Raw genomic sequence first — 27,547 nt, forward strand, 5'->3', positions numbered from 1 at the left:
AGTGGGAGGCAAGTTGTTAGAAGCAGTGAAAAGATTTTATCGAGGATGTAAGGCATGTGTACATGTAGGAAGATAGGAAAGTGATTGGTTTTCAGTGAATGTAGGTTTGCAGCAAGGGTGTGTGATGTCTCCATGGTTGTTTAACTTGTCTATGGATGGAGTCATTAGGGAGGTGAATGCAAGAGTTTTGGAGAGAGGGGCAAGTATGAAGTCTGTTGTGGATAAGAGAGCTTGGGAAGTGAGTCAGTTGTTGTTTGCTGATGATACAGCACTAGTAGCAGATTCGTTTGAGAAACTGCAGAAGCTGGTGACTGAGTTTGGTAAAGTGTGTGAAAGAAGAAAGCTGAGAGTAAATGTGAATAAGAGCAAGGTTATTAGGTACAGTAGGGTTGAGGGACAAGTCAATTGGGAGGTAAGTTTGAATGGAGAAAAACTGGAGGAAGTGAAATGTTTTTGATATCTGGGAGTGGATTTGGCAGTGGATGGAACCATGGAAGCGGAAGTGAATCATTGGGTGGGGGAGGGGGTGAAAGTTCTGGGAGCGTTGAAGAATGTGTGGAAGTCGAGAACATTATCTCGGAAAGCAAAACTGGGTATGTTTGAAGGAACAATGGTTCCAACAATGTTATATGGTTGTGAGGCATAGGCTATAGATAGAGTTGTGCAGAGGAGGGTGGATGTGCTGGAAATGAGATGTTTGAGGACAATATGTGGTGTGAGGTGGTTTGATCAAGTAAGTAATAATAGGGTAAGAGAGAAGTGTAGTAATAAAAAGAGTGTGGTTGAGAAAGCAGAAGAGAGTGTTTTGAAATGGTTTGGTCATATGGAGAGAATGAGGAAAGATTGACCAAGAGGATATATGTGTCAGAGGTGGAGGGAACGAGGAGAAGTGGGAGACCAAATTGGAGGTGGAAAGATGGAGTGAAAAAGATTTTGAGTGATTGGGGCCTGAACATGCAGGCAGGTGAAAGGCGTGCAAGGAATAGAGTGAATTGGAACAATGTGGTATACCAGGGTCGATGTGCTCCGTTTCACCCTCCTGCATGTTCAGGCCCCAATCACTCAAAATCTTTTTCACTCCATCTTTCCATCTCCAATTTGGTCTCCCACTCCTCCTCGTTCTCTCCAACTCTAACGTATATATTCTCTGTCAATCTTTCTTCACTCATTCTCTCCATTTGACCAAACCATTTCAAAACAAACTCTTCTGCTCTTTCAACCACACTCTTTTTTTAAACACACATCTCTCTTACCCTTTCGTTACTTAGTAGATCAAACCACCTCACACCACATATTGTCCTCAAACATCTCATTTCCAGCACATCCACCCTCATCCGCACAACTCTATCTATAGCCCACGCCTCACAACCATATAACATTGTCGAAACCACTATTCCTTCAAACATACCCATTTTTGCTTTCCGAGATAATGTTCTCGACTTCCAAACATTCTTCAATGCTCCCAGAACTTTCGCCCCCTCCCCCACCCTATGACTCACTTCCACTTCCATGGTTCCATCTGCCGTCAAATTCATTCCCAGATATCTAAAACACTTCACTTCCTCCAGTTTTTCTCCATTTAAACTTACCTCCCAATTCACTTATCTCTCAACCCTACTGTACCTAATAACTTTGCTCTTATTCATATTTACTCTCAGCTTTCTCCTTTCACACACTTTACCAAACTCAGTCAACAACTTCTGCAGTTTCTCACACGAATCAGCCACCAACGCTGTATCATCAGCGAACAACAACTGCCTCACTTCCAAGCTCTCTCATCCACAACAGACTGCATACTTGCCCCTCTACCCAAAACTCTTGCATTCACTTCTTTAACAACCCCATCCATAAACAAATCAAACAACCATGGAGACATCACGCACCCCTGCTGCAAACCGACATTCACTGAGAACTAATCATTCTCCTCTCTTCCTACATGTACACATGCCTTACATCCTCGATAAAAACTTTTCACTGCTTCTAACAACTTGCCTCCCACACCATATATTCTTAATACCTTCCAAAGAACATCTCTGTCAACTCTTATTTTATGCCTTCTCCAGATCCATAAATGCTACATACAAATCCATTTGCTGTTCTAAGTATTTCTCACATACATTCTTCAAAGCAAACACCTGATCCACACATCCTCTACCACTTCTGAAACCACACTGCTCTTCCCCAATCTGATGCTCTGTACATGCCTTCACCCTCTTAATCAATACCCTCCCATATAATTTCCCAGGAATACTCAACAAACTTATACCTCTGTAATTTGAGCACTCACTTTTATCCCCTTTGCCTTTGTACAAGATTTCTTCAAAACATTTCTTTCTTCCAATGTTATCATATAATGCATAATGACTCCGTGACTCCTGTATTTCGGCTATTCTGTTAGTATATGTTCCATTGTAATATTGCACCTGTAGGTGTTTATACCGAGGCAGGTTTTTCATTGTTTAGGTGACATCGAGTCAAAAAAGTATGACCAATCCCATTAACAAAGAATTGTCTCAAAGTGGCAATTCCTGTTGAGGGAGAAATGCCATACTTCATCACCTTTCTATATCTTCTGTGATTTGTCATAGTTTTGGACTACCAAGTCCCTTCTAGCTTGCCATTTACATCTAATGCATTTTTCACTCTGTTGATAAAACTGCTGTGAGGTATAACTCTGTATAAAATCTGCATGATATAGCTGCTTTATCCTCAGCAGCTGCTCTTTATTGGATAACAATGAGTCCAGGACACCAGAACAATTTTCTAATTTGATGCCTAACTATGAAAACACTATATCTGACTTGCATGGCTGTAAATTTTTGATACTTTCAAAATTCTATCATGAAAAAATATCAATTAATCACACAGATTATAAAAAGAAAGGATTTATTATACCAGATGGAAAATAACAATTACCAGTAATCAACTTTTCAGTGTTACATAAATCATAAAACATGCAGTGGCAACTCATTTTACATTTAGGCCTTACTCCCACACTTTCCAGTGCATTGTGCTAAAACATCTACAAAACTTCTACACATCATCATCGTGAATATTGAGAGAGAGACATATATAATTCTAATGAGATATTTTTTTGTTATTTGAAACTGCAAGGTTAAATACATTTCTTAAATCATATGAGAACTCAAAATTCTAGTACTTGAGCATTAAGAGTCAAGAGAGTCTCAAGGTCAAGTTTTTCATTTTCACATATTTCTAGGGCTCTGTTCTATGTTTGCCATACTTTCTATTGTCCTTAATCTGGCCTAAACTCTATTACTTCTCATGCAACTCATAATTTACTCAAAAGATTTCTGAACTTGTTTCGTCATCCACTCTGGCCCTGAATTCACTTTTCTTAGTATGTATGTATGAAGGGACTTGTCACCTGTCACCTCCCTATCAAAATTCATCAGTACAATATTAACTGTTTCATAGTCCCCTAAACATAAATTCTACTTCTTCTCTACACTTGATCTCTCACCCAGGTCCAAGTATGTGACTAATGTTCACATCAGTCCAATAAGAACATACTGCCACTGTTCTCATGTTAAATACCATGCTGTCCTCATCAGATAAGTACATTAGTTAATTTTCAATGAAATATTCTGGTAAGAGCATGACATGTTGATAAGCAAACATATCTTGCGATTTGTCAAAAAAACCCATATTCAAAACTTGTATGATCTTTACTGATAAGTTAAAGTTACCCATATTCATCATATGATATACCTTCTCATTCCCCACTTGCATGAAAAATTTTCAATGAAATATTCTGGTAAGAGCATGACATGTTGATAAGCGAACATATCTTGCAATTTGTCAAAAAACCTATATTCAAAACTTGTATGATCTTTACTGATAAGTTAAAGTTACCCATATTCATCATATGATATACCTTCTCATTCCCCACTTGCATGAAAAATTTTCAATGAAATATTCTGGTAAGAGCATGACATGTTGATAAGCAAACATATCTTGCAATTTGTCAAAAAACCTATATTCAAAACTTGTATGATCTTTACTGATAAGTTAAAGTTACCCATATTCATCATATGATATACCTTCTCATTCCCCACTTGCATGAAAAAATCAATGAATAAACGGTTATTCTTAGCCGTACTTAATGGAGATCTTCAGCATTATCTAACAAGGATAGTGTCCTTGTCACTTAAACCTATTTCATACCACTGTGATTCCTCAAACTCCCCACTGCTCAGACTGTCACATGGTGTTACTTTAGTAATTCACAGGCAAACAACATATCACTTCCTTGGGTCTCTTTCCAGCCTTCATACCCACATCTTTTCAAATGAGCAAGGTTTCAAGCCAAAAAATACTTTCCAATTCACCTTAACTGAATTACAATAATGTACTCTGATCTGATCTGAAAGAGTGGATATTAAGGGGTTACAAACATCTAAAATACTAACATTTACAGTCACCTCTGGGGGTTTGAGTCAGTTTCTCTCATTCTCACAACCAACTTTTTTTTTTATGCTGTAGGTTCCAGTTACAGACAGAAGTCCAAATCAAGGGCAGGCCTTAACTGAAGTTAGAGAGGGTTATGAAAAGGGAAAAGAAAAGACAAGGGAAAGTATTTATGAATTCTGGAGGAAGTGAAAACCTATCTTTTAAAATGTGCCAGGTCACATTTAGTGGGAAAGACATGAGAAGTTAGAGTTTCAAAGCTTTGAGGAGTAAAGAAAGAAACACTTATTGAAACAGCCCACCCTTGAGTTGCCAACAGCCAAACAGTAATTATGTGATGCAACAGCTCGCTGAGTATTGTGCAGTCTAACTAGTGGTAGGGAGGCAAAAGCAACCAGCTCTCAGAAGCTAAAACCAAAGTAATACCTACAAAAGAAGGAAAGTGAGTCAACACTGTGGCATAAAGCAAATGGGGTCAAGTTTGGAAGTTGGCCTGAAACAGTCGTATGTGAGAGCAGTACTCCATACAAAGATGAATATATCCTTTGTATAAAATGAGCAAACGTTCAAAAGAAAAGAAGTTTCATGATCTAAACAAGACACCCAGTTTCTTAGAGGCAGAAATAGCTATGTCTGTAATATGGGGTTTCCATTAAAGAGTGGATATTAAGTAATACCACGCACATTCATTGAGCTAAAAGGCAGAATTACAGATCCATCAAAGGAAAGAATAGTTGTGAGGAGTTTTCAATAGGGATGGGTAGAAACTGGGTCTTGGGACATTAAACTTTAGATTTCATCTATCCCACCAAGATATCCCATCCAAGTCTGCGTATCAAGGAAGCTGTGTAAAGACGAGACGCAGATCGTGTAAGAAAAAGGAGCAGAACTGGAGGATGTTGATGAATGCAGCAGTGTTGAGTGCATTTGGTTATTTCAGAAAGAGAGGAAATCATTAATAAAAAGGAGAAAAAGTGTAGGGGACAGGACAGAACCTTGAGGGACACTGCTGTTGATGGAGACAGGAGCAAGCTAATCCATCAACAACTATAGAGATAGATTGGCTAGAACTGAAGGAGCAAAGTGAGGGAGGGAAGACAAAAGAGGGGAGCTTAGAGATGAGACCCCAATGCCACCCTGTAAAGAACTTTGGATATATCACGAGCAACTATACAACTCCCCAAAATGTTTCAGGGATGATGACCAGACATTAGTAAGATAGGAAATAATATCACCAGTGAATCACACCTTACAGAAGCCATACTGGTGATCAGAGAGAAAACTGGGAGTTTCAAGGACTCTAGGGATATGGGAGGAGGGAATCAAAGACCTTGGAAATGGCAGATGTCAGAGCAACAGGACGATAGTTAGAGGGGTCAGAAAGGTCACCCTTCTTAGGGATGAACTGTATCAGTGCATGCTTTCAAAAAGGAAGGAAAAAATTTTGGTTTCTAAACAGAAACAGAACAGACTAGCAAGCACAAGAAGTTGAAAAGCACACTCTTTCAGTACAAGAGGATGGATGCCATTAGGACCATAAGCCTTTCTTGTGTCCAGAAAGAGAAACACTTTTTGAACAGCCTGAAAAGAGATTATGAGAAGGGCATATGATTAGAAAAAAAAAAGTATAAGGGTACTAAGTTTGCTTCTCCTTTCTTGTTCCTGGTTTCTGATTCATGTCTCACTTTTCTAAAAAAATTTCCTCCATGGTGTCAGGTCCAGCTCTACATAACAGTCTTTACAGGCTTTTCCATTCCGCTTCTTTGAGGCTTGCTATACTTTCCTAATGCCATCCACTGATGTCACATTCAAAGGACAAAGCTCTTCATTTTTTGTTTTCTCTCCAAGTCTTACAAATTAGTCTACCCACAGTTATCATGGTCATATACCCAACTAAGCCTCTTGACTAGTTCCTGACAATGAATAATCCATATCTTCCCATGCATTCTTCATCATTTAATTCCTTCTTCCCTGCTGCAATATGCTGCCATTATGAAGCTCTTTACATACTTGGTCCACAGTAGTTTTTTTATTACTTTTTAGATCACCTGTTTGTTCCATGCATTCCTCTTACTACGGATATAATACTATTCTTAATATTCACATCTCATTAGCATCTCTATTCTTTTTCCGGAAAAATAATCAACTTTCTACACACCATCTCATTATTCCAATTAACAACACTATAAGGATCTCAATTTAAAATATTCTATAATTCTTGCTTAATGTTAAAAGACATAATAACTTAATATGCACCACAAAGTAATCAGACAACACAAAGACCCTACTTTGATATGATGTACATAACACACTTCAATCTACAGTTCAATTTTCTAATAATGCAGCTCTACAGTATAATCTTATGGTGATTTTGATGACAAAAGCTACAATCAAGACCTAAATACCCACAGATGCCATAATTTGAATGACAAAATAAAAAAGACAAAAGAAATAGAGAAAAAATCTTAAAAGCTAAAATTTGCCTTATTAAAATAAGGAATAAAATTAAAATTTTTGAAGTGCAAAATTTGTCTCATAAAAAGGGAATATCTTAACAGTTAGGAAAGAGATGAAAAAAGTAAAAAGTTTCAAAGATTATTAATACAGGGAAAGAAACCAAAAACACAACTGCCCAACCTTAAGCTGCCAATGATCTCAAGACAGTCATGTGATGCAGTGGCATACCATTTATCGTATGGCCTTACTAATGGTGCAGACTTACAAGTAACCAACTCTCACAAGCAGATGCCAAAACACAATGTGAATTAAAAGAGGGATGGTTTTCCTAGTTCTGATCCACCAGGTCTCAAGCTCAAACAACCTTAAAACAAAGACTGACTGAATCATGGAACTGCTAAAGAGACAGCCACTAAAAAGTAATTTCAGCTATACTCTCAGCAAAAACATAGGCATTACCAGAGAAAATGAGGCAATCTTCTTTAACTGTGTTCCACAATATCAAATCTACTGTGCCCCACATGATACCCACACAATCTTAACAAAGAGCATTTCACTATGGTATTCAAAGCATTTTTTTCTGCTCTATAATTTAAATACACAATACAGGGAGTTTTATACTTTCAAACCTTAATAAGCCATGTGTGCTTCACATTAACTTATTTGTTACAATTCAGGAGCACCGAAATTCCATTAGTCATAATTCTCACTAGACACACACATACAGGAAGTGGGCCAGACTTATCATACCTGAAGTTGAGCTCACGGTTTCCAGCACTAATCAGAACTGGAGTGCCGGGTTTGGGAAAGTCACAAGTGCACTGCTGGAACTGCAGGTATCCATAGTATTTAAGTGTTCTTGCTAATTCGAGATACTGGAAAAAAAAAGGTTGTCATTATGAAACAGAAAATTCAGAAATAAATGATTAACAATAAACAACAATACTACAGTTGATACTAAAGGTAAGACAGGTAAAAACAGTACGTTTTTCAGTGGATAAAAGGTGGCAGGCAAACACTGATCATGGAGATACTTCAAGAAACTTCCATACTAATGGACTTCAACATATCAAAATTCAGCTTCTAAGGACCCGCTGGACCCACCAGACTAAATCTGGGATATAACAGAAAATTACAGAATAGTCCACTGCAATGTAAATTCAGTTTGGCAATGTAAGAACCCATTAGCTTGAGTCTAGGATGTAAAGGAATAGTCCATTAGTTCCCCTATGTTTGGGACACTGAGCACCAGGAGAACATGTGACAGCCTGTTGAGCATCATCTCAGTGCACTTTCTCTTTATTTCATGAACATACAATATTCTCTCTGCACACATACACATAGTTTTACACTGATTCATAATAATTTGAAGGTGCAATACTATTGGCTTTTTAACCTTTCCATTCAAAAACATTAAAGAAATAACTTCAAGACAAAAAAAGTCCTGGACTGGTCACTGCCTGCCAGCCTGATATAATCATGTTCTTTGTCAATAAAAAACAAAACAGTTCCTACACTCTCATGCAACAGTAGAGTTCTGTGTGGTACAAATGCCTGTCTTTTTGTATGAAATCATGGTACATAAGAATGCTATCAGTGTTGCACATACTAAGAGATCCAGGAAACACCTTAGCATTGCTGAAAACTTAAAATGACCGAGCATCATGAGCATGGGGAGAGTAGCCTGCACTTCATGCATGCCCCATTTCTGACCAGAAGTGATCCAGGTGACCCTGGAGCTATTTCTCTTTTATTCATATTAGTTTGCTACTCTCTAAACACCTCCAGCCCAGAGGGGATGTGAGACTGATAACTGTAGTCAGAATAAGGTAAATTTTGATTAGTTAACACTTCATTTATTAATGTTCCTTGGAAAATTTTGAAATATAATGGAATATGGCTCCTAATGGGCCACTCTTACCCCAATTATTCTATCAGAATGGTGTTTTACTGTACCACTGTATATTCACATTATCAATCTTCCTTTGGTCATCCTCTCCATAAATCAGAACCAACTCTTCTTAGATAAAGAATATCTAAGTCTTTAATAATTTTGAATACCTGTACTTCCAGTCTTTGAATCCTTCCTCAAACCCTACATTCTCCTACATCTTGAATTTCACTGTCTTTTTTCTGATCAGTATGGCTTCTGTTAGGCATGAACCACTGGTGATATACTTTCTTATCGTACTAATGTCTGGTCATTTTGGGGAATCCCTTGTTTATCCAAAGCTTTTGACAGAATATGGCATTGGGGTCTCATCTCTAAGCTTTCATCATTTGGCTTCCCTCACTTTATTCCCTCTCAGGCTAATCTATCTCCATGGTTGTTGATGGATCAGCCTCTGCCCCTTTCTCCATCAACAGCAGCATCCCTCAAAGTTCAGCCTATATCCTATACTTTTTCTCCATTTCACCAATGACTTCTTTTCTTCTACAAATAACCAGATGCATTCACATGATAACAACTTAACACTGCACTCCTCTGCATCTGTCAAATATGCTCCTTCTTAGCTCACTCGCTCTGCATCTCATCTCAACACAACTTTCTCAATAAATTTGAACAGGATATTTCAGTTGGGTACATGAAACCTAGTGAAGTTCAATGCCTCCAAGACCCAGTTTCTGCCCATCTTTCTATCAAAAATTCCTTAGAACTTTCCTCTCTCCTTTGACAGATCTGGAATCCCACCTCTTGACATACTGAGCATGCTGGTATTACTGTAACATTCACACTATCATGAAAACCTTGCATTATGGAAATAGCCAAGTCTGCCTATAGGAATCTGGGAGTTCTGTTTACATGTCAAAATTTCTATTCTTCCAAACAGCTGTTCCATTTATACAAAGAACTGATCTGTCCTTGGATGGAGTTCTGCTCTCACATCTGGTGTGGTTCTAGCTCTAAATCTTTATGTGACAGAGCTTTGTTGAAAATAGTCATGATTTATCAAGTCTCCCAGGCTAACTTCAAAACTTGAACCACTTGCCCTATGCTGCAATGCTGGTTCTATAGGTATTCTATAGGTATTACTGTTCTATAGGTATTACTTTGCTTTTTGCTCCTGATAGCTGGCTAATTGTGTGCCCCTCCACAAGCAAGACCATGCGATACTTGGCAAGCTGCTGTATCAAATGATTATTGTGTGGCCACTGGCACTCAAGGGTGGACCATTTTGGCAACTGCTTCTTTTCCTACACCTTGAAGCATTGGAACTCTCTAAACCCTCATGTCCTGCCCAAGAACTAAGACCTGACACTTTTTAAAATACAAGTTTTTCACTTCCTCCAAAATTTGTAAATACTTAATCTTTTCTTCTCTTTTTCTCTTTCATCAATCTCTTTATATTTCATCTGAGGGTTGGCCTTGATGTGACTTTTGTCCATGACTGGAGCCTCCAGCACAAAATATAGAAATTAATTGTTAGCCTTCTCTTTTTTCTAACTGAATAAATTTGTCATTTAACCAGCTCTCAGTCCAGAAATAATCTTGGTAACTTGTTTGATGAATATATTTTATATAGAAAAACTTTTGTTGTCATGAATTACATAACCATGAATGGCTCCAACTTCATCATAAAAAGTTTAAAACTACAGAAGAAAATGCTTAGAACATAAAACTTAATGACAAGAATAGATAGGTTAAAAGCGGAAACAAGGAACAAGTGATATACATATAAAAGAAACTCCTATATTTGATAACCTTTCCTATACAGCCTCATTATCTATATATCCACATAACATAATTGTGTATAGTTTGATTTCGCGCATAAGTGGACCACCAAACTTTAAGTCAATACATCCTAATTGTTTTCCTATATCTCACTTATAAGTCAACCCAAGGTTTTGAAGGATACCCTAGGTATGCCAATACCTACCATATGCTCCTTGCTCCTACCCCACATCCATCAAAATGTGGTATAATTGTGGATATGTGTGTATTTTACCCCAATGCACTATTTTCACTCATGAATATATGCTATACATTCCAGTTGTTTATAGATAAGTACTTACCTGTAAGAATTAAATCAGAGACTGTATCCACTTCCACTCACATGTTCACAGGCATGGCAAATAAGACCAGTGCTGTTGGAGGAGTCCAAAATATCAGATCTACGTCAGATCACCAAGATCCTTATTTACATATTTTGTATTACAAAAAATTAGTCACCTATATAAGATAATCTTTTCAAGCTCTATTATCATTTTCATATAGTGTACAATCTGTTTTTCTTTATTTCTATAAGCGTTTACTTAAACATCATATCGCAGTTATTCACGGTCCCATTCTCATGATATCATGCGGGTCCTCCATACCCAGTGCTTAGCTTTTACCCCTCAAAAACGTTACCTGTGTATAGGGTAACCCCCCAAGGTTTAGCATAACATTTGGTCACAAAATTCGACATATACATGAATATACAGGAAACTATCAGATAACAAATAGTGTATCATATACTGCTGTGAATGTGAATAAAGCCAAAGAACATTTGCTGTGCATGAAAGAGTGGAAAAAAGAGAACTTGTGATGGAAACAATGAATATAACCCTAGTAGAGATAGTGATGTCACGATGGCATAAGTGCATATTTCTAACTACGAACAAATGGTACAACAAACCATATATGCCAAAAAGAATGAATGAAAGTGATGATAAGTACATAATGTCCACTGGTATAATCACAAAAGTGACACTGAAGGTAATAAATATAAAGCATTGAGACGAAAGTCACAGAAAGCCCTGCTGTACTGGACACTGTATACACTGGTAATTGGCTTCATTGGACACACAAAGCCTGGTTGGACTATTATCAGATTCACCAGAACTATTCCAATAAAGCTGATAAAAACCTAAAGCTACCCACAGTTGCAATCACTAACAACTGCTCTGGTAAGTTCAGTGCAGTTTCTGTACATAAAATTTAAATAATATCTTATTATGTTGTAATACTGAGTATACTAATGTATTGTGCTGATCAATATTTTTCAGTAGAAATACATAAAAAAAAGAAATGAGATATCTACGTTTTTTCCTGAAAACATTGCAACTGCATCAAGAATAAATTTGTGTAAGATTATTTTCAAACGGAGAGGAAATGTGAATAAGAGCAAGGTTATTAGGTACAGTAGGGTTGAGGGTCAAGTCAATTGGGAGGTAAGTTTGAATGAAGAAAAACTGGAGGAGGTGAAGTGTTTTAGATATCTGGGAGTGGATTTGGCAGCAGATGGAACCATGGAAGCAGAAGTGAATCATAGGATAGGGGAGGGGGCGAAAGTTCTGGGAGTGTTGAAGAATGTGTGGAAGTCGAGAACATTATCTTGGAAAGCAAAAATGGGTATGTTTGAAGGAATAGTGGTTCCAACAATGTTATATGGTTGCGAGGCGTGGGCTATAGATAAGAGTTGTGCGGAGGAGGGTGGATGTGCTGGAAATGAGATGTTTGAGGACAACATGTGGCGTGAGGTGGTTTGATCGAGTAAGTAATGAAAGGGTAAGAGAGATGTGTGGTAATAAAAAGAGTGTGGCTGAGAGAGCAGAAGAGGGTGTTTTGAAATGGTTTAGTCACATGGAGAGAATGAGTGAGGAAAGATTGACCAAGAGGATATATGTGTCAGAGGTGCAGGGAACGAGGAGAAGTGGGAGACCAAATTGGAGGTGGAAAGATGGAGTGAAAAAGATTTTGAGTGATCGGGGCCTGAACATGCAGGAGGGTGAAAGGCATGCAAGGAATAGAGTGAATTGGAACCCTGAGGTATACCGGGGTCGACGTGCTGTCAATGGACTGAACCAGGGCATGTGACGTGTCTGGGGTAAACCATTGAAAGTTTTGTGTGGCCTGGATGTGGAAAGGGGGCTGTGGTTTCGGTGCATTAGACATGACAGCTAGAGACAGAGTGTGAACGAATGTGGCCTTTGTTGTCTTTTCCTAGCGCTACCTCGCACACATGCGGGGGAGGGGGTTTTCATTTCATATGTGGCGGCGTGGCGATGAGAATGAATAAAAGCAGACAGTATGAATTATGTACATGTGTATATATGCATTTGTCTGTGTGTGTATATATATGTATACATTGAGATGTATAGATACGTATATGTTCTGTGTGTGGACATGTATGTGTATGTGGGTGAGCTGGGCCATTCTTCTGTCTGTTTCCTTGCGCTACCTCACTAACACGGAAGACAGCGACAAAGTATAATAAATAAGAAATAAATTGAATCCAACACATTTATAGTTAATGAAAATAATTCTATTTCCAAAAAGTAAATTTCTTATTGTAATAAATTTTCAATATACGTACAGATCTCTATACAGTACATTACTACTAACATATAGAAGTTCATTCATTCATTCTTTTTACTCTACAGCTACTATGAGAATCAGACCAGTCTTACCACATTCCGATAGATATCAACATCTCTAAACAAGCATGCTGTGATTTGTGGCATTCTTCTTATCAGAATATTTATTGTACTGTCTTTGTTTTCACAATGACTACTCTTTTGCATTATGGATTACAAAGGTAAAGTTTCAAAAGCTAAGAAGAAAAGTGAGAATTCAATTGTGAAAAGGAAGCTAGAATACTTGATGAAATACGACAACAAGTGTCTGCAAAGATGACTTATCAATAGAGAATATAACCTTAATGTCAACAATTCATGATACTGTGCAAGATATACAAAAACTGAGAAATTTGTCTAAGAATCTAAAAGTCAGTGAAAACAAAGAAAAATTCTTTTATAGGAGAAAGGTGCTATATGGAGGTCTTGATGAAGAGGTTACATTTAAATAGAACAGAAAGCATAGGCCTAGAGGTGTGCCAGCACCTGAAGTGGGCATACAAGATGATACTGAACAACTGGTGGAGCATCTTGGCCACAAAGACTTCAAGTGTTATAGTGGTTGGCAGCAATGATCTAGGAAGTGCCACAGGGCTGTGAACAAGACCATCAATAGGGAATTCCTAAGTGCAAATACTAAGTCTGTGGCACCTTTTGAAGGGGGACACTGAATAGTGTAGGGTGCGTCTACCTTGTAAATAGGGTGTTCATGAGCAAGTACAAAAGTGTAGCGCAGTAAATAAGTCTTATTTTATATGTAGCACTGTACATACTACTATACAGTGTAAGTGAAATCTGCTGCTGCCTCCATTGCCTTCAAACTCATCAATTCCACCAGGGCCACCTACAGCATCACTTCTTGCCTCACAATCACTACAGGTACTACAGTACTGCAGTGTACCATCAACAAATGCTCTAATAAGCTCAATACATGAAAATCATTGTACTAACTACAGTGTAGAGTACTGCGTTCTATTACTGTATACACATTACAAATTTACAGGTACTTACAGTACAGTATCTACTGAGTGTACAATCTATGTGACCACTTCAGACTATACCAGACTGCATGGCCATATATAATGATGGAATGAAATAAATGGACATTGGAAATTTGGATTTATAAGACAAGATTTCTCATCAGTTAGACTGATTAGATATGTAATCAGTTCCAGTGTAATTATTCATTTGTATGTATTATGGGGGAGTTTTACACTTGTGGGGCCCCATCTCTTGAAAATTCTCTGTAATATGTGCCATGACAAGGTGGCTTTAAGGTAAAGAAGGCAGAGGGACTGAGAGAAACAAAGTTTCCATAAGTGGCGCCAAGCAATTGTTATTGTTCCAACAATACAGAATCGCACCTTAATCACATGCATCATGACAAGTCTTAAAATAAATATAATATAACTGCCTACTACAAAAGCAACATACGATACAATGTCATATAATGAAAATAAAATTGAAATAATCATCATTACATCTTTCCCAAGAACAAGGAAAATGATATAAAATAAAATAACACCAAATAAACTAAACATTACTCTTAAATATGCAAAGTACAAAAGGCAGAGGGATTGACAGAAACAAAGTTTCCATAAGTGGCACCAAGCAAATCTTTATTGTTCCAACAATACAGAATCGCACCTTAATCACATGCATCAAGACAAGTCTTAAAAGAAATATGATATAATTGCCTGCTACAAAAGCAACAAATGATACAATGTCATGTAATGAAAATATAACTTTTACGTAAACTGAAATAATCATCATTACATCTTTCCCAAGAAAAAGAAAAATGAAATAAAATAAAATAACACCAAATAAACTACACATTACTCTTAAATATGCAAAGTACAAAGATTACTATCACATCATAGATTAGGGGGTTGTACTAGTCAACCTCATGATGTCCTAACCTCGCTGGAATCATGTACCTTCACCATTTGTGTCCACTGCACTTGTCACTTCTTCCAGTTCAGCTCATCCACTGTTGATTCCTGGTGTCACAGATCCTTCTCCTTCATGACATACACCAGTTAGTTCATCATAACCACCGGCATGTTTTAGAGAATTTGGGCTTTCTACTGCCTTATGCAATTGCTGCTTATTTCTCCTGCAAATCTGACCATCACTATTCTTAACCAAATATGATCTAAGAGCACCCACTATACCCTTTTTCAACTCTTGACTTGTACCATCAATGATTCTAACCACATTTGCCTCTTCCAGTTCAGGCAATAGCTTAGAGCTTCTATCATAATAAAGTCTCTGCCGATTTCATGAGTCTTGAAGTAGGTGTCTGATAGTCAGTGGGTCATGATGTTTCTGGTTGTAACAAGGCTTCAGAAGTGGGGAGTGTGGTTCATGTTCTCCTCCCAAACAGTAACTGACTAGGGCTTGCTGTCCCCACAACAGGAGTATTTCTATAATCCAGCACACTTTGGCTGCCTTCTTCATCAGCTTCTTTACTGTCTGTACTCTTTTTATGCCAGGCCATTACTTTTTGGATAACAGGGGGATGAAATTGTGTGGTCTATTCCATATGACTTACAGAATTCTTTAAACTCTACAGCTGTGAACTGTGGGCCATTGTCACTGTGAATAGTCTGAGGTATTCCACACCTAGCAAAATGATACAGTGTTTCACAACAGTGCTGGAATGAGTATTTTCTAACAGGTGAAACATCCTGTGAATAGTCTGAGGTATTCCATGCCTAGCAAAGTGATACAGTTACTATTTCACAATAGTACTGGAATAAGTATTTTCTAACAAGTCAAACTCTTGATGAGATTTATGAATGAGTTTGAGGACCTTACTTCTCAGTTCCTTAGGCACTATAATTCTGTTCATTTTATGTAGCATTCCATCTACATAACTTATCTCTGTAATCCCAAAAGGCATGGATTTCTACTGGAGTGTCTCTTACAATCAGGCCATCCCTCTAATGGGAATTCTTTAAGAGTCTGCAATATTCTAACTTCCTTAGTCCTATTTTTAGGAACCTTCAAGCTCATACCTGCAGTGTCTAGCTGTTCATGAGGTACTTGATTTACTTGAACCTTTATATCATCATTTTGCACTTCTTCAGCCCAGCTGACTCTACTCAGTAGAGTCAGAGTATCAACTATATGCATGTCCTTCCCTTTCTCATAATGTAGCTCTAAGGAATATTTTCCAAGTCTGAGAAGCATTCTCTGTAACCTGGGAGGAGCAGTGGACAAGGATTTCTTAAAAATACTCTCTAAGGGTCTATGATAAGTCTCTACAACTATTTCACTTCTCCCATAAAGATAAGAATGAAACTTCACAGCTCCAAAAACAATGACCAACAACTCCTTTTCAATTTGAGCATAATTTCTCTAAGTTTTAGTTAGGGACTTGGCAGCATTGGCAAAAGGGTGATCTTCCCTGAAGAATACAAGCCCCTACAGCATACCCTGAGGCATCAACAATCAAGGTTAGATACATCACAATACGTCAAAACTGGTGCTTCACAAACCATTTGCTTGAGTTTCAGAAAACAGTTCTCCTGTGGTTCACCCCATTTAGATTCAGTGTCCTTCTCCAGTAACCTTCTCAGACAATCATTTATTTCAGACATACTGGGAACAAACTTTCCCAAGTAGTTGATCATTCCTAGGAATCTAAGCAACTCTTGCTTATCCATAGGAGTTAGAACATTACTTAAAGTATCTACCTTCTTAAGGTCTGGTCTTAACCTTTCCACTGTCAACACATGGCCAATGTATTCTACCTGCTCAGTTTTAAGCTAAAATTTGGCACAGTTCAACTTTAAATTTCTTTCCTGGCATCTCTTAAGGACTTTCTCTAGTCTCTCATCATGCTGTGCTTCAGAACCACCACAAACTAATATCATCCATTAAAATTTCCACTCCAAGATCATCAAACAATTCATGCATGTACCTCTGGTAGATTTCTGGAGCCAGACTTATCCCAAAGGGGAGACGTAAGTACCTGTATCTACCAAAACAAGCGTTGAATACAAGCAATTTGGAAGACTCTTCACCTAGTTTAATTTGCCAAAACCCCTTGGTGGCTTCTAACACAAAAAACACCTTAGCATCTGCTAACCTGTTTGATATTTCCTCAATTGTAGGTCATGGATAGTGTTGCCTCTTCAAGGCCTTATCTAAATCTCTTGGATCTAAGCATATTCTTAATTTACTTCCCTTATCCACAATAACCATAATGTTAACCTAATCTGTGGGACTACTTTCTCTGCTGATTCCACCTTTCTTTTCCATGTCCTCTGGTTCGTATTTTAATCTATCTCTCAGAGCAACATGCACTTTATAGGGTGGATGAGCCAATGGTCTAATCTTTGAATCAACCTCTAGATGCAGTTCACCCTCCAGGCATCCTAATCCATCAAACACATCTTTATATTTCTACAATATCAGTGGTTGTGTCCAAGTTGGTCTCTGACTTTACTTGATTCATGAACTTGACTAAACCTAACAATTTACATGCAATCTTATTCAACAGTGGCACACAATTTACATCAACAATGAAGAAGTGAGCTGATATTTTCCAGAGTTATGTAAACATATCATTTGACATTTGCCATGGGGTTTAATTTTACTTCCAGTGAAAGCAACCAATACATTCTCTGTGCGTTTTAACTCTGGTTTTCCTTTTAACTTGTAAATTCTTTTAGGCAATGCACTGACCTTAGCTCCTGTATCCATTTGGAAAGACACCGGTTGATCTTGAAGGAGAAGAGTAAACTGGTTTTCTTGATCTGGTCCTCTTAACTGGTTGGAGGTTACCTTGGACACTGCTTTTGCTGACTTCTTCAGGACGTATAAACCTCCCACTGGCTTCTCATAACACCCTTTGGAGTCGGATGATGAATCTTCTTTGCCAGCCAGACGGATATTCTTGCCTTTTCCTGAACTGCTGAAGTTGTCACACCTACTCTTGAAATGTCTAGTCCTGCCACATTTCATACACTGTTTGTTGCTAGCTGGGCAGTGTATCCTTCCAAAGACATGCTTGAAGCCACAGAACTTACAGGTCCTTTGTGATGTGTTGCCAGGAATTGAAGATTGATACTCACATTTCTTCTTTAATTTCACACTGTGGACATTCAAATTGCTTACAGCTGCACCAAACTCCTTCACCTGTTCTTCACTTGCCTCATGAGCTCTGCACAGCAGTACGACTTCATCAAGGGTTGTGTCACCTTTCCTCAACACCCATCCACATAACCTGTCATCACTGATGCCACAAATAATTCTGTCTCTGATCATTTCATCCTTCAAGGCACCAAACTCACAGTTTATAACCTTCTTTCTTAGGTCAGTAACAAAACTATCAATAGTTTTCATCAGCCTTTTGCTTTCTACTGTCAAAAATGTATCTTACATAAGAGACATTCTTCATTGGCTCAAAATATTCTTGCAACTTCTTTATAAGAGTCTTGTATTTCTTTTCATCAGCTTCCCTTACAGGCAGTGTTATATATATATATATATATATATATATATATATATATATATATATATATATATACCTAGAAGCTCTCTTTCACCACAGTTTAGCAGTAATGCAATCTTCACCTCATTCTTCTCATCTTCCTCAGAACTAAGTACATATATCTCAAATTCCTGGCAGAATCTTCTCCAGTTCTCTACTGTATTACCAGATAATATCATGGGTTCAGGAATTTTACCTTGGATGCTCATCCTGAATGTACTAGGCAACCACAACCATGGCACAGGCAGACTGCCACCTCACAACATCTCAGTTCTTGCCATCAACCTTCTTCTCTCTCACACAAGTAGCTCCTCTTTATGGCCAGAAGCACGTGAGATGTCAGCACACCTGATACCATGTAAAAGCCACCTTGACATGTGCCATGTCAAGGTGGCTTTAAGGTGAAGAAGTCAGAGGGACTGAGAGAAACAGTGTTTCCATAAGTGGTGCTACGCTATTGTTATTGTTATTGAATCGCACCTTAATCCTGTGCATCATGACAATTCTCTTTAAAAGAAATATGATATAACTGCCTGCTACAAAAGCAACAAATAATACAAATACAATGAAAATACAATTTCCATATACACTGAAATAATTATCATTACATTCTCCAGTGATATTAAACCTCTTCAATTTAAGTATGCTGTCTGCAATAACATGTCCTCAGTAATTCTGTGTTATTCATTCACTTCTCATACTGCTGAAGTACTTCTTTACATCCTTTTTAACAAGTTTCTTGCTAAATTTCATGTTATGTCCTTTAGTTGCTCATTCCCCACATTTCTTGGAGGACTAACCATATCATCATTTGTTTTAAAGATGGAAGGTTGTGATCAGGTCACCACTCATTCTTCTCTTTTCCAAGGTGGGCAAATCTAATGCCTTTAGCCTTTCCCTGTAACTTACTTCTCTTACATCTGGCACCACCTTTGTTGCCCAGCTCTCGACCTCTATTAACCTTTGCGCTTCTTTAGGTGTAGTGATCAAACTTGAAAGCACATTCTAGTTCTGACCATATGAATGTGAACAGTTAGCTTAATCTTTCCTTGTCCATAAACTTGAAAGCTACAGGTTGTACCTCTCTCGTCCAGAACTCTGTGGTCCGATAACTCCCATGGTCCAACATGTATTGAATCTGCTGCCATTAGTTTGTGGATCTGCCACCAGGGTGGTGCTGTTAGCAATCCTAAGGTGCCAAAATCTGTTTACAATGCAGCCAAGCTAATTAACAGTCCTGTTAACTTCTTATATTCAGTGTTTTGCTGAAAATGAAATCCAGAAAAGTTTAAAGTTTCAGAAAACTTTGAAAAGTGCCAAGAGTACAAAATTAGGTAGTGCACTTATAAAGTGGTTTAAGCTCCCACATAATGAAGGTGTAAGCATTTCTAGGGAGATGTTTATCAAGCAGGCCAAAGTTTTTCATAGAGAACTAAAGCAAGACTATGACAATATTCGTAAGGACGGTTACGCAAGTTTAAGTGAAGACATGGAATTTCAGTACATAGAGTGTGCTGTGAAAAGTGTAGTGCTGACTTGGAAGCTTGTAGTGTAAGGTTGTATTAAAAGAATTGATAAAAACTCCAATTCTCTATTAAACAAACAACAGCAATATGCACAGGGCGAGAAAGAATGTTTACAAGCCGAGTGCCTGGCTGGGAGTGATGCAGCACAGACTGGTTGCCTTGATGATAACAATAAAACAACAATAACAAGGGTCAACCAAAGCCAACTATCAACCTATGATCATTCATTACATTAACTGCTAGTCACAAAGCTGCGACAAAGTTTATGGATGAATTTCCCCAGTTAGAGGCAGCGGAAAACTTAGCCCCACAACCGAATATGCCCTGTACTTGCATTGTATGCCATGAAAAACCCTTCCTCAAGATACTGTGGAGTCTACATCTGGGGTACTTCTGATGTAACCTGATGTAACAATAATAACCTTGTTTGGAAGAATTATTGGTTGTATTGTTTCCTGTTTTAAGCTTTGTTCTACCTTTGATAACCCAGTAATATGCATGTGAATAAGCTGGCAAGACTACGGAGTTGGGCATGTATTCATACGTGGAGTTCCCTTAAGGGTCATTCTGTGTTTTCTGGCATTTTCTGTGGTCCAGTAATGGCCAGGTACCAATATTACCGGATTAAAGAGGTTCAACCTGTATTCTGATATTTGCCAGAAGACAGTTTGTCTCCTTTACTATTCTCCTAATGTGGGACTTTGGCAATAGGCTAGGGATAATTTTGATTTCTAAGTCCTTCTTACACACAGAATCCTGAAGCTAATTTCCTGCTAGATAATAATCATAGTGAATCCATCTCTCACCCTGTTCCATCCTCATTACTTTATATATGTTTGTGGTGATTTTCATCAACCATGTACCACACCATCTTTGGAGTCTGTTTGGGTCCTGTTGTAAGCTCATACAATCCTACTCACTTTTCATTTCCCTCAAGATTTTTTGATTATCTGCAAATATATTCAGGTCTATACCTTTTGGCAAGTCATTCACATTCACAGTATATTAATACCCTGAGGTAATACCATACTAATAACATCATCCCTTCCCAGGAACAGGGTCAGTTGGAACATTCTGGCATGGAAGAGCCAAGCTGTATTTTCTTTCTTTACAAAGATTTCATTGCAATCAATTAACTTTTTTGTATGAAACCAACTACAATCTACAAAAAACAGAAAAAAGATAAAAAAAAAAAAATTGACAAGTGAAGTCATCCATTCTAGTTTTCAATACATTCAACTCGTGTTTTCACACAAAAATTAAAGTAAGCACATTAGCTGTTACATAACAAAAAAGTTGCCATTTTTAAGTTTTGCACAGGTGTAACTAGAAATTGCTTATGATTAATACTATGGATGTTAAATCAAAATATGGAATACCAAGAAACTTTTTTTAAAATTGTTGAATCTCTCTATTTTTGCCTTTATCTTTTATATGCGTAAATATATTCTTTGGATGGTATTGCAGTGGAATTTATTAAAAAAGGGGGTGACTGTATTGTTGACTGGTTGGTAAGGTTATTTAATGTATGTATGACTCATGGTGAGGTGCCTGAGGATTGGCGGAATGCGTGCATAGTGCCATTGTACAAAGGCAAAGGGGATAAGAGTGAGTGCTCAAATTACAGAGGTATAAGTTTGTTGAGTATTCCTGGTAAATTATATGGGAGGGTACTGATTGAGAGGGTGAAGGCATGTACAGAGCATCAGATTGGGGAAGAGCAGTGTGGTTTCAGAAGTGGTAGAGGATGTGTGGATCAGGTGTTTGCTTTGAAGAATGTATGTGAGAAATACTTAGAAAAGCAAATGGATTTGTATGTAGCATTTATGGATCTGGAGAAGGCATATGATAGAGTTGATAGAGATGCTCTGTGGAAGGTATTAAGAATATATGGTGTGGGAGGCAAGTTGTTAGAAGCAGTGAAAAGTTTTTATCGAGGATGTAAGGCATGTGTACGTGTAGGAAGAGAGGAAAGTGATTGGTTCTCAGTGAATGTAGGTTTGCGGCAGGGGTGTGTGATGTCTCCATGGTTGTTTAATTTGTTTATGGATGGGGTTGTTAGGGAGGTAAATGCAAGAGTTTTGGAAAGAGGGGCAAGTATGAAGTCTGTTGGGGATGAGAGAGCTTGGGAAGTGAGTCAGTTGTTGTTCGCTGATGATACAGCGCTGGTGGCGGATTCATGTGAGAAACTGCAGAAGCTGGTGACGGAGTTTGGTAAAGTGTGTGGAAGAAGAAAGTTAAGAGTAAATGTGAATAAGAGCAAGGTTATTAGGTACAGTAGGGTTGAGGGTCAAGTCAATTGGGAGGTGAGTTTGAATGGAGAAAAACTGGAGGAAGTGAAGTGTTTTAGATATCTGGGAGTGGATCTGTCAGCGGATGGAACCATGGAAGCGGAAGTGGATCATAGGGTGGGGGAGGGGGCGAAAATCCTGGGAGCCTTGAAAAATGTGTGGAAGTCGAGAACATTATCCCAGAAAGCAAAAATGGGTATGTTTGAAGGAATAGTGGTTCCAACAATGTTGTATGGTTGCGAGGCGTGGGCTATGGATAGAGTTGTGCGCAGGAGGATGGATGTGCTGGAAATGAGATGTTTGAGGACAATGTGTGGTGTGAGGTGGTTTGATCGAGTAAGTAACGTAAGGGTAAGAGAGATGTGTGGAAATAAAAAGAGCGTGGTTGAGAGAGCAGAAGAGGGTGTTTTGAAATGGTTTGGGCACATGGAGAGAATGAGTGAGGAAAGATTGACCAAGAGGATATATGTGTCGGAGGTGGAGGGAACGAGGAGAAGAGGGAGACCAAATTGGAGGTGGAAAGATGGAGTGAAAAGGATTTTGTGTGATCGGGGCCTGAACATGCAGGAGGGTGAAAGGAGGGCAAGAAATAGAGCGAATTGGAGTGATGTGGTATACAGGGGTTGACGCGCTGTCAGTGAATTGAACCAAGGCATGTGAAGCGTCCGGGGTAAACCATGGAAAGCTGTGTAGGTATGTATATTTGCGTGTGTGGACGTGTGTATGTACATGTGTATGGGGGGGGTTGGGCCATTTCTTTCGTCTGTTTCCTTGCGCTACCTCGCAAACGCGGGAGACAGCGACAAAGTATAAAAAAAAAGAAAAAAAAAAAAAAAGAAAAAAAAAAAAAATATTCTTTTCACAAACCACTAGGTGGTATAAAATCCTAGGTTTGATATGGTGAGTTTGGAATCTTTATACCATGCACGGTTTGGATGCATATAAGATTTTAGAAAACACTCTTATCACCACGAGGAATATTTTTATGCAATATACTGGATACTAGTACACAATATATACTCCGTTGTTTTATATCAGTAAAATAAAACTATAGCCACTACAATCTTACCTTTTGGTGTAATGTTAGATGCTTGATGAAGCTGCATGGGGTGCAGTTTAGGTTGGAAGCAGTGGGGAAAAGTAGATGGATGCACATGTTGCAATTGCTGTGCACCACTTGGCCCTTATTGGGTAGAAGAGTCAGCATGGGGAAAGTAATGTTGCAGGATGCTGCTTGTCTACCCTGTAATATCCCCACGCTTCTTGGTAGAGCAAACAGAAGCATGCAATACTGACTCAGGCATATAACTGCTGCCATCAGATTCAGGGTCATCAATTCCAGACTCACAGTTTGATTTCCCTTCAGAATCATCAAGTTCATTAGCAAAGAATTAGCCACTCTTTAACTGACAATTTATTCCTGATAAATTCATGGAAAAGTTTTGGATTTTCTCCTGCCTTGTCCACAATATTCTTTTCAAATCTTCTTTGATCCTCTCTTCTTATTTATTTATTTACTTATCATTTTGCTTTGTTGCTGTCTCCCGCATTAGCGAGGTAGCGCAAGGAAACAGACGAAAAAATGGCCCAACTCTCCCACATACACATGTATATACATACACATCCACACATGCAAATATAAATACCTATACATCTCAACGTATACATATATATACACACACAGACATATACACATGCACATAATTCATACTGTCTGCCTTTATTCATTCCCCTTGCCACCCTGCCACACATGAAAATAACCACCCCCTCCCCCCAAAAGTGCGCAAGGTAGCGCTAGGAAAAAAAAACAAAGGCCACTTTCGTTCACATTCAGTCTCTAGCTGTCATGTAATAATGCACCGAAACCACAGCTCCCTTTCCACAGCCAGGCCACACAGAACTTTCCATGGTTTACCCCAGACGCTTCACATGCCCTGGTTCAATCCATTGACAGCACATCGACCCAGGTATACCACATCGCTCCAATTCACTCTATTCCTTGCACGCCTCTCACCCTCCTGCATGTTCAGGCCCTGATCACTCAAAATCTTTTTCACTCCATCTTTCCACTTCCAATTTGGTCTCCTACTTCTCCTCGTTCCCTCCACCTCTGACACATACATCCTCTTGGTCAATCTTTCCTCACTCTTTCTCTCCATGTGCCCAAACCATTTCAACAAACCCTCTTCTGCTCTCTCAACCACACTCTTTTTATTACCACACATCTCTTACCCTATTATTACTTACTCGATCAAACCACCTCACACCACATCTTGTCCTCAAACATCTCATTTCCAGCACATCCACCCTCCTCCACACAACTCTATCCATAGCCCATGCCTCGCAACCATATAACATTGTTGGAACCACTATTCCTTCAAACATGCCCATTTTCCTTTCCGAGATAATGTTCTCGACTTCCACACATTCTTCAAGGCTCCCAGAACTTTCGACCCCTCCCCCATCCTATGATTCACTTCTGCTTCCATGGTTCCATCTGCTGCCAAATCCACTCCCAGATATCTAAAACACTTCACTTCCTCCACTTTCTTCTCCATTCAAACTTACCTCCCAGTTAACTTGTCCCTCAACCCTACTATACCTGATAACCTTGCTCTTATACACATTTACTCTCAGTTTTCTTTCACACACTTTACCAAACTCAGTCACCAGCTTCTGCAGTTTCTCACACGAATCAGCAACCAGCGCTGTATCATCAGCGAAACAACAACCGACTCACTTTCCAAGCTCTCTCATCCACAACAGACTGCATAATTGCCCTCTTTCCAAAACTCTTGCATTCACCTCCCCAACAACCCCATCCATAAACAAATTAAACAACCATGGAGACATCACACAACCCTGCCGCAAACCTACATTCACTGAGAACCAAACACTTTCCTCTCTTCCTACACGTACACATGCCTTACATCCTCGATAAAAACTTTTCACTGCTTCTAACAACTTGCCTCCCACACCATATATTCTTAATACCTTCCACAGAGCATCTCTATCAACTCTTATCATATGCTTTCTCTAGATCCATAAATGCTACATACAAATCCATTTGCTTTTCTAAGTATTTCTCACATACATTCTTCAAACCAAACACCTGATCCACACATCCTCTACCACTTCTGAAACCACACTGCTCTTCCCCAATCTGATGCTCTGTACATGCCTTCACCCTCTCAATCAATACCCTCCCATATAATTTACCAGGAATACTCAACAAACTTATACCTCTGTAATTTGAGCACTCACTTTTATCCCCTTTGCCTTTGTACAATGGCACTATGCAAGCATTCTGCCAATCCCCAGGCACCTCACCATGAGCCATACATACATCAAATAACCTTACCAACCAGTCAACAATACAGTCACCCCCTTTTTTAACAAATTCCACTGCAATGCCATTCAAACCCGTTGCCTTGCCGGCTTTCATCTTCTGCAAAGCTTTTACTACCTCTTCTCTGTTTACCAAATCATTTTCCCTAACCCTCTCACTTTGCACACCACCTCAACCAAAACACCCTATATCTGCCACTCTATCATCAAACACATTCAACAAACCTTCAAAATACTCACTCCATCTCCTTCTCACATCACCACTACTTGTTATCACCTCCCCACTTGCCCCTTCACTGAAGTTCCCTTTTGTTCCTTTGTCTTACGCACTATATTTACCTCCTTCCAAAACATCCTTTTATTCTCCCTAAACTTTGATGATACTCTCTCACCCCAACTCTCATTTGCCCTCTTCTTCACCTCTTGCACCTTTCTCTTGACCTCCTCCCTCTTTCTTTTATACATCTCCCACTCATTGGCATTATTTCCCTGCAAAAATTGTCCAACTGCCTCTCTCTTCTCTTTCACTAATAATCTTACTTCTTCATCCCACCACTCACTACCCTTTCTAATCTGCCCACCTCAAACGCTTTTCATGCCACAAGCATCTTTTGTGCAAGTCATCACTGCTTTCCTAAATACATCCCATTCCTCCACCACTCCCCTTACCTCCTTTGTCCTCACCTTTTTCCATTCTGTACTCAGTCTCTCCTGGTACTTCCTCACACAAGTCTCCTTCCCAAGTTCACTTACTCTCACCACTCTTTTCACCCCAACATTCTCTCTTCTTTTCTGAAAACCTCTACAAATCTTCACCTTAGCCTCCACAAGATAATGATCAGACATCCCTCCAGTTGCACCTCTCAGCACATTTACATCCAAAAGTCTCTCTTTCACACGCCTACCAATTAACACATAATCCAATAACACTCTCTATCCATCTCTCCTACTTACATACGTATACTTATGTATATCTCTCTTTTTAAACCAGGTAATCCCAATCACCAGTCCTTTTTCTGCACATAAATCTAGAAGCTCTTCACCATTTCCATTTACAACACTGAACACCCCATGTACACCAATTATTCCCTCAACTACCACATTACTCACCTTTGCATTCAAATCACCCATCACTATAACCCGGTTTCGTGCATCAAAACTACTAACACACTCATTCAGCTGCTCCCAAAACACTTGCCTCTCATGATCTTTCTTCTCATGCCCAGGTGCATATGCACCAATAATCACCCATCTCTCTCCATCCACTTTCAGTTTTACCCATATCAATCTAGAGTTTACTTTCTTACACTCTATCACATACTCCCACCACTCCTCTTTCAGGAGTAGTGCTACTTCTTCCCTTGCTCTTGTCCTCTCACTAACCCCTGACTTTACTCCCAAGACATTCCCAAACCAGTCTTCCCCTTTATCCTTGAGCTTCATTTCACTCAGAGCCAAAACATCCAGGTTCCTTTCCTCAAACATACTACCTATCTCTCACTTTTTCTCATCTTGGTTACATCCACACACATTTAGACACCCCAATCTGAGCCTTTGAGGAGGATGAGCACTCACCATGTGACTCCCTCTTCTGTTTCCCCGTTTAGAAAGTTAAAATACAAGGAGGGCAGGGTTTCCAGCCCCCTGTTCCC

At 38.8% G+C, this 27,547-nt stretch overlaps 1 protein-coding gene across 2 annotated transcripts in view; it reads right to left on the minus strand.

Moving 5' to 3' along the window:
• Positions 1-27,547, minus strand: part of LOC139749109 (sorting nexin-17-like) — a 186,109-nt gene that overhangs the window by 71,175 nt on the left and 87,387 nt on the right. For both annotated transcript variants that reach the window (XM_071662692.1, XM_071662691.1), the window contains exon 7: positions 7,639-7,763. In XM_071662692.1, coding sequence (XP_071518793.1) covers positions 7,639-7,763 — 125 coding nt within the window. The remainder of the gene's footprint in view (positions 1-7,638; positions 7,764-27,547) is intronic.

Source organism: Panulirus ornatus, chromosome 6 (assembly GCF_036320965.1).
Source record: "Panulirus ornatus isolate Po-2019 chromosome 6, ASM3632096v1, whole genome shotgun sequence".
NCBI lineage: Eukaryota > Metazoa > Arthropoda > Malacostraca > Decapoda > Palinuridae > Panulirus > Panulirus ornatus.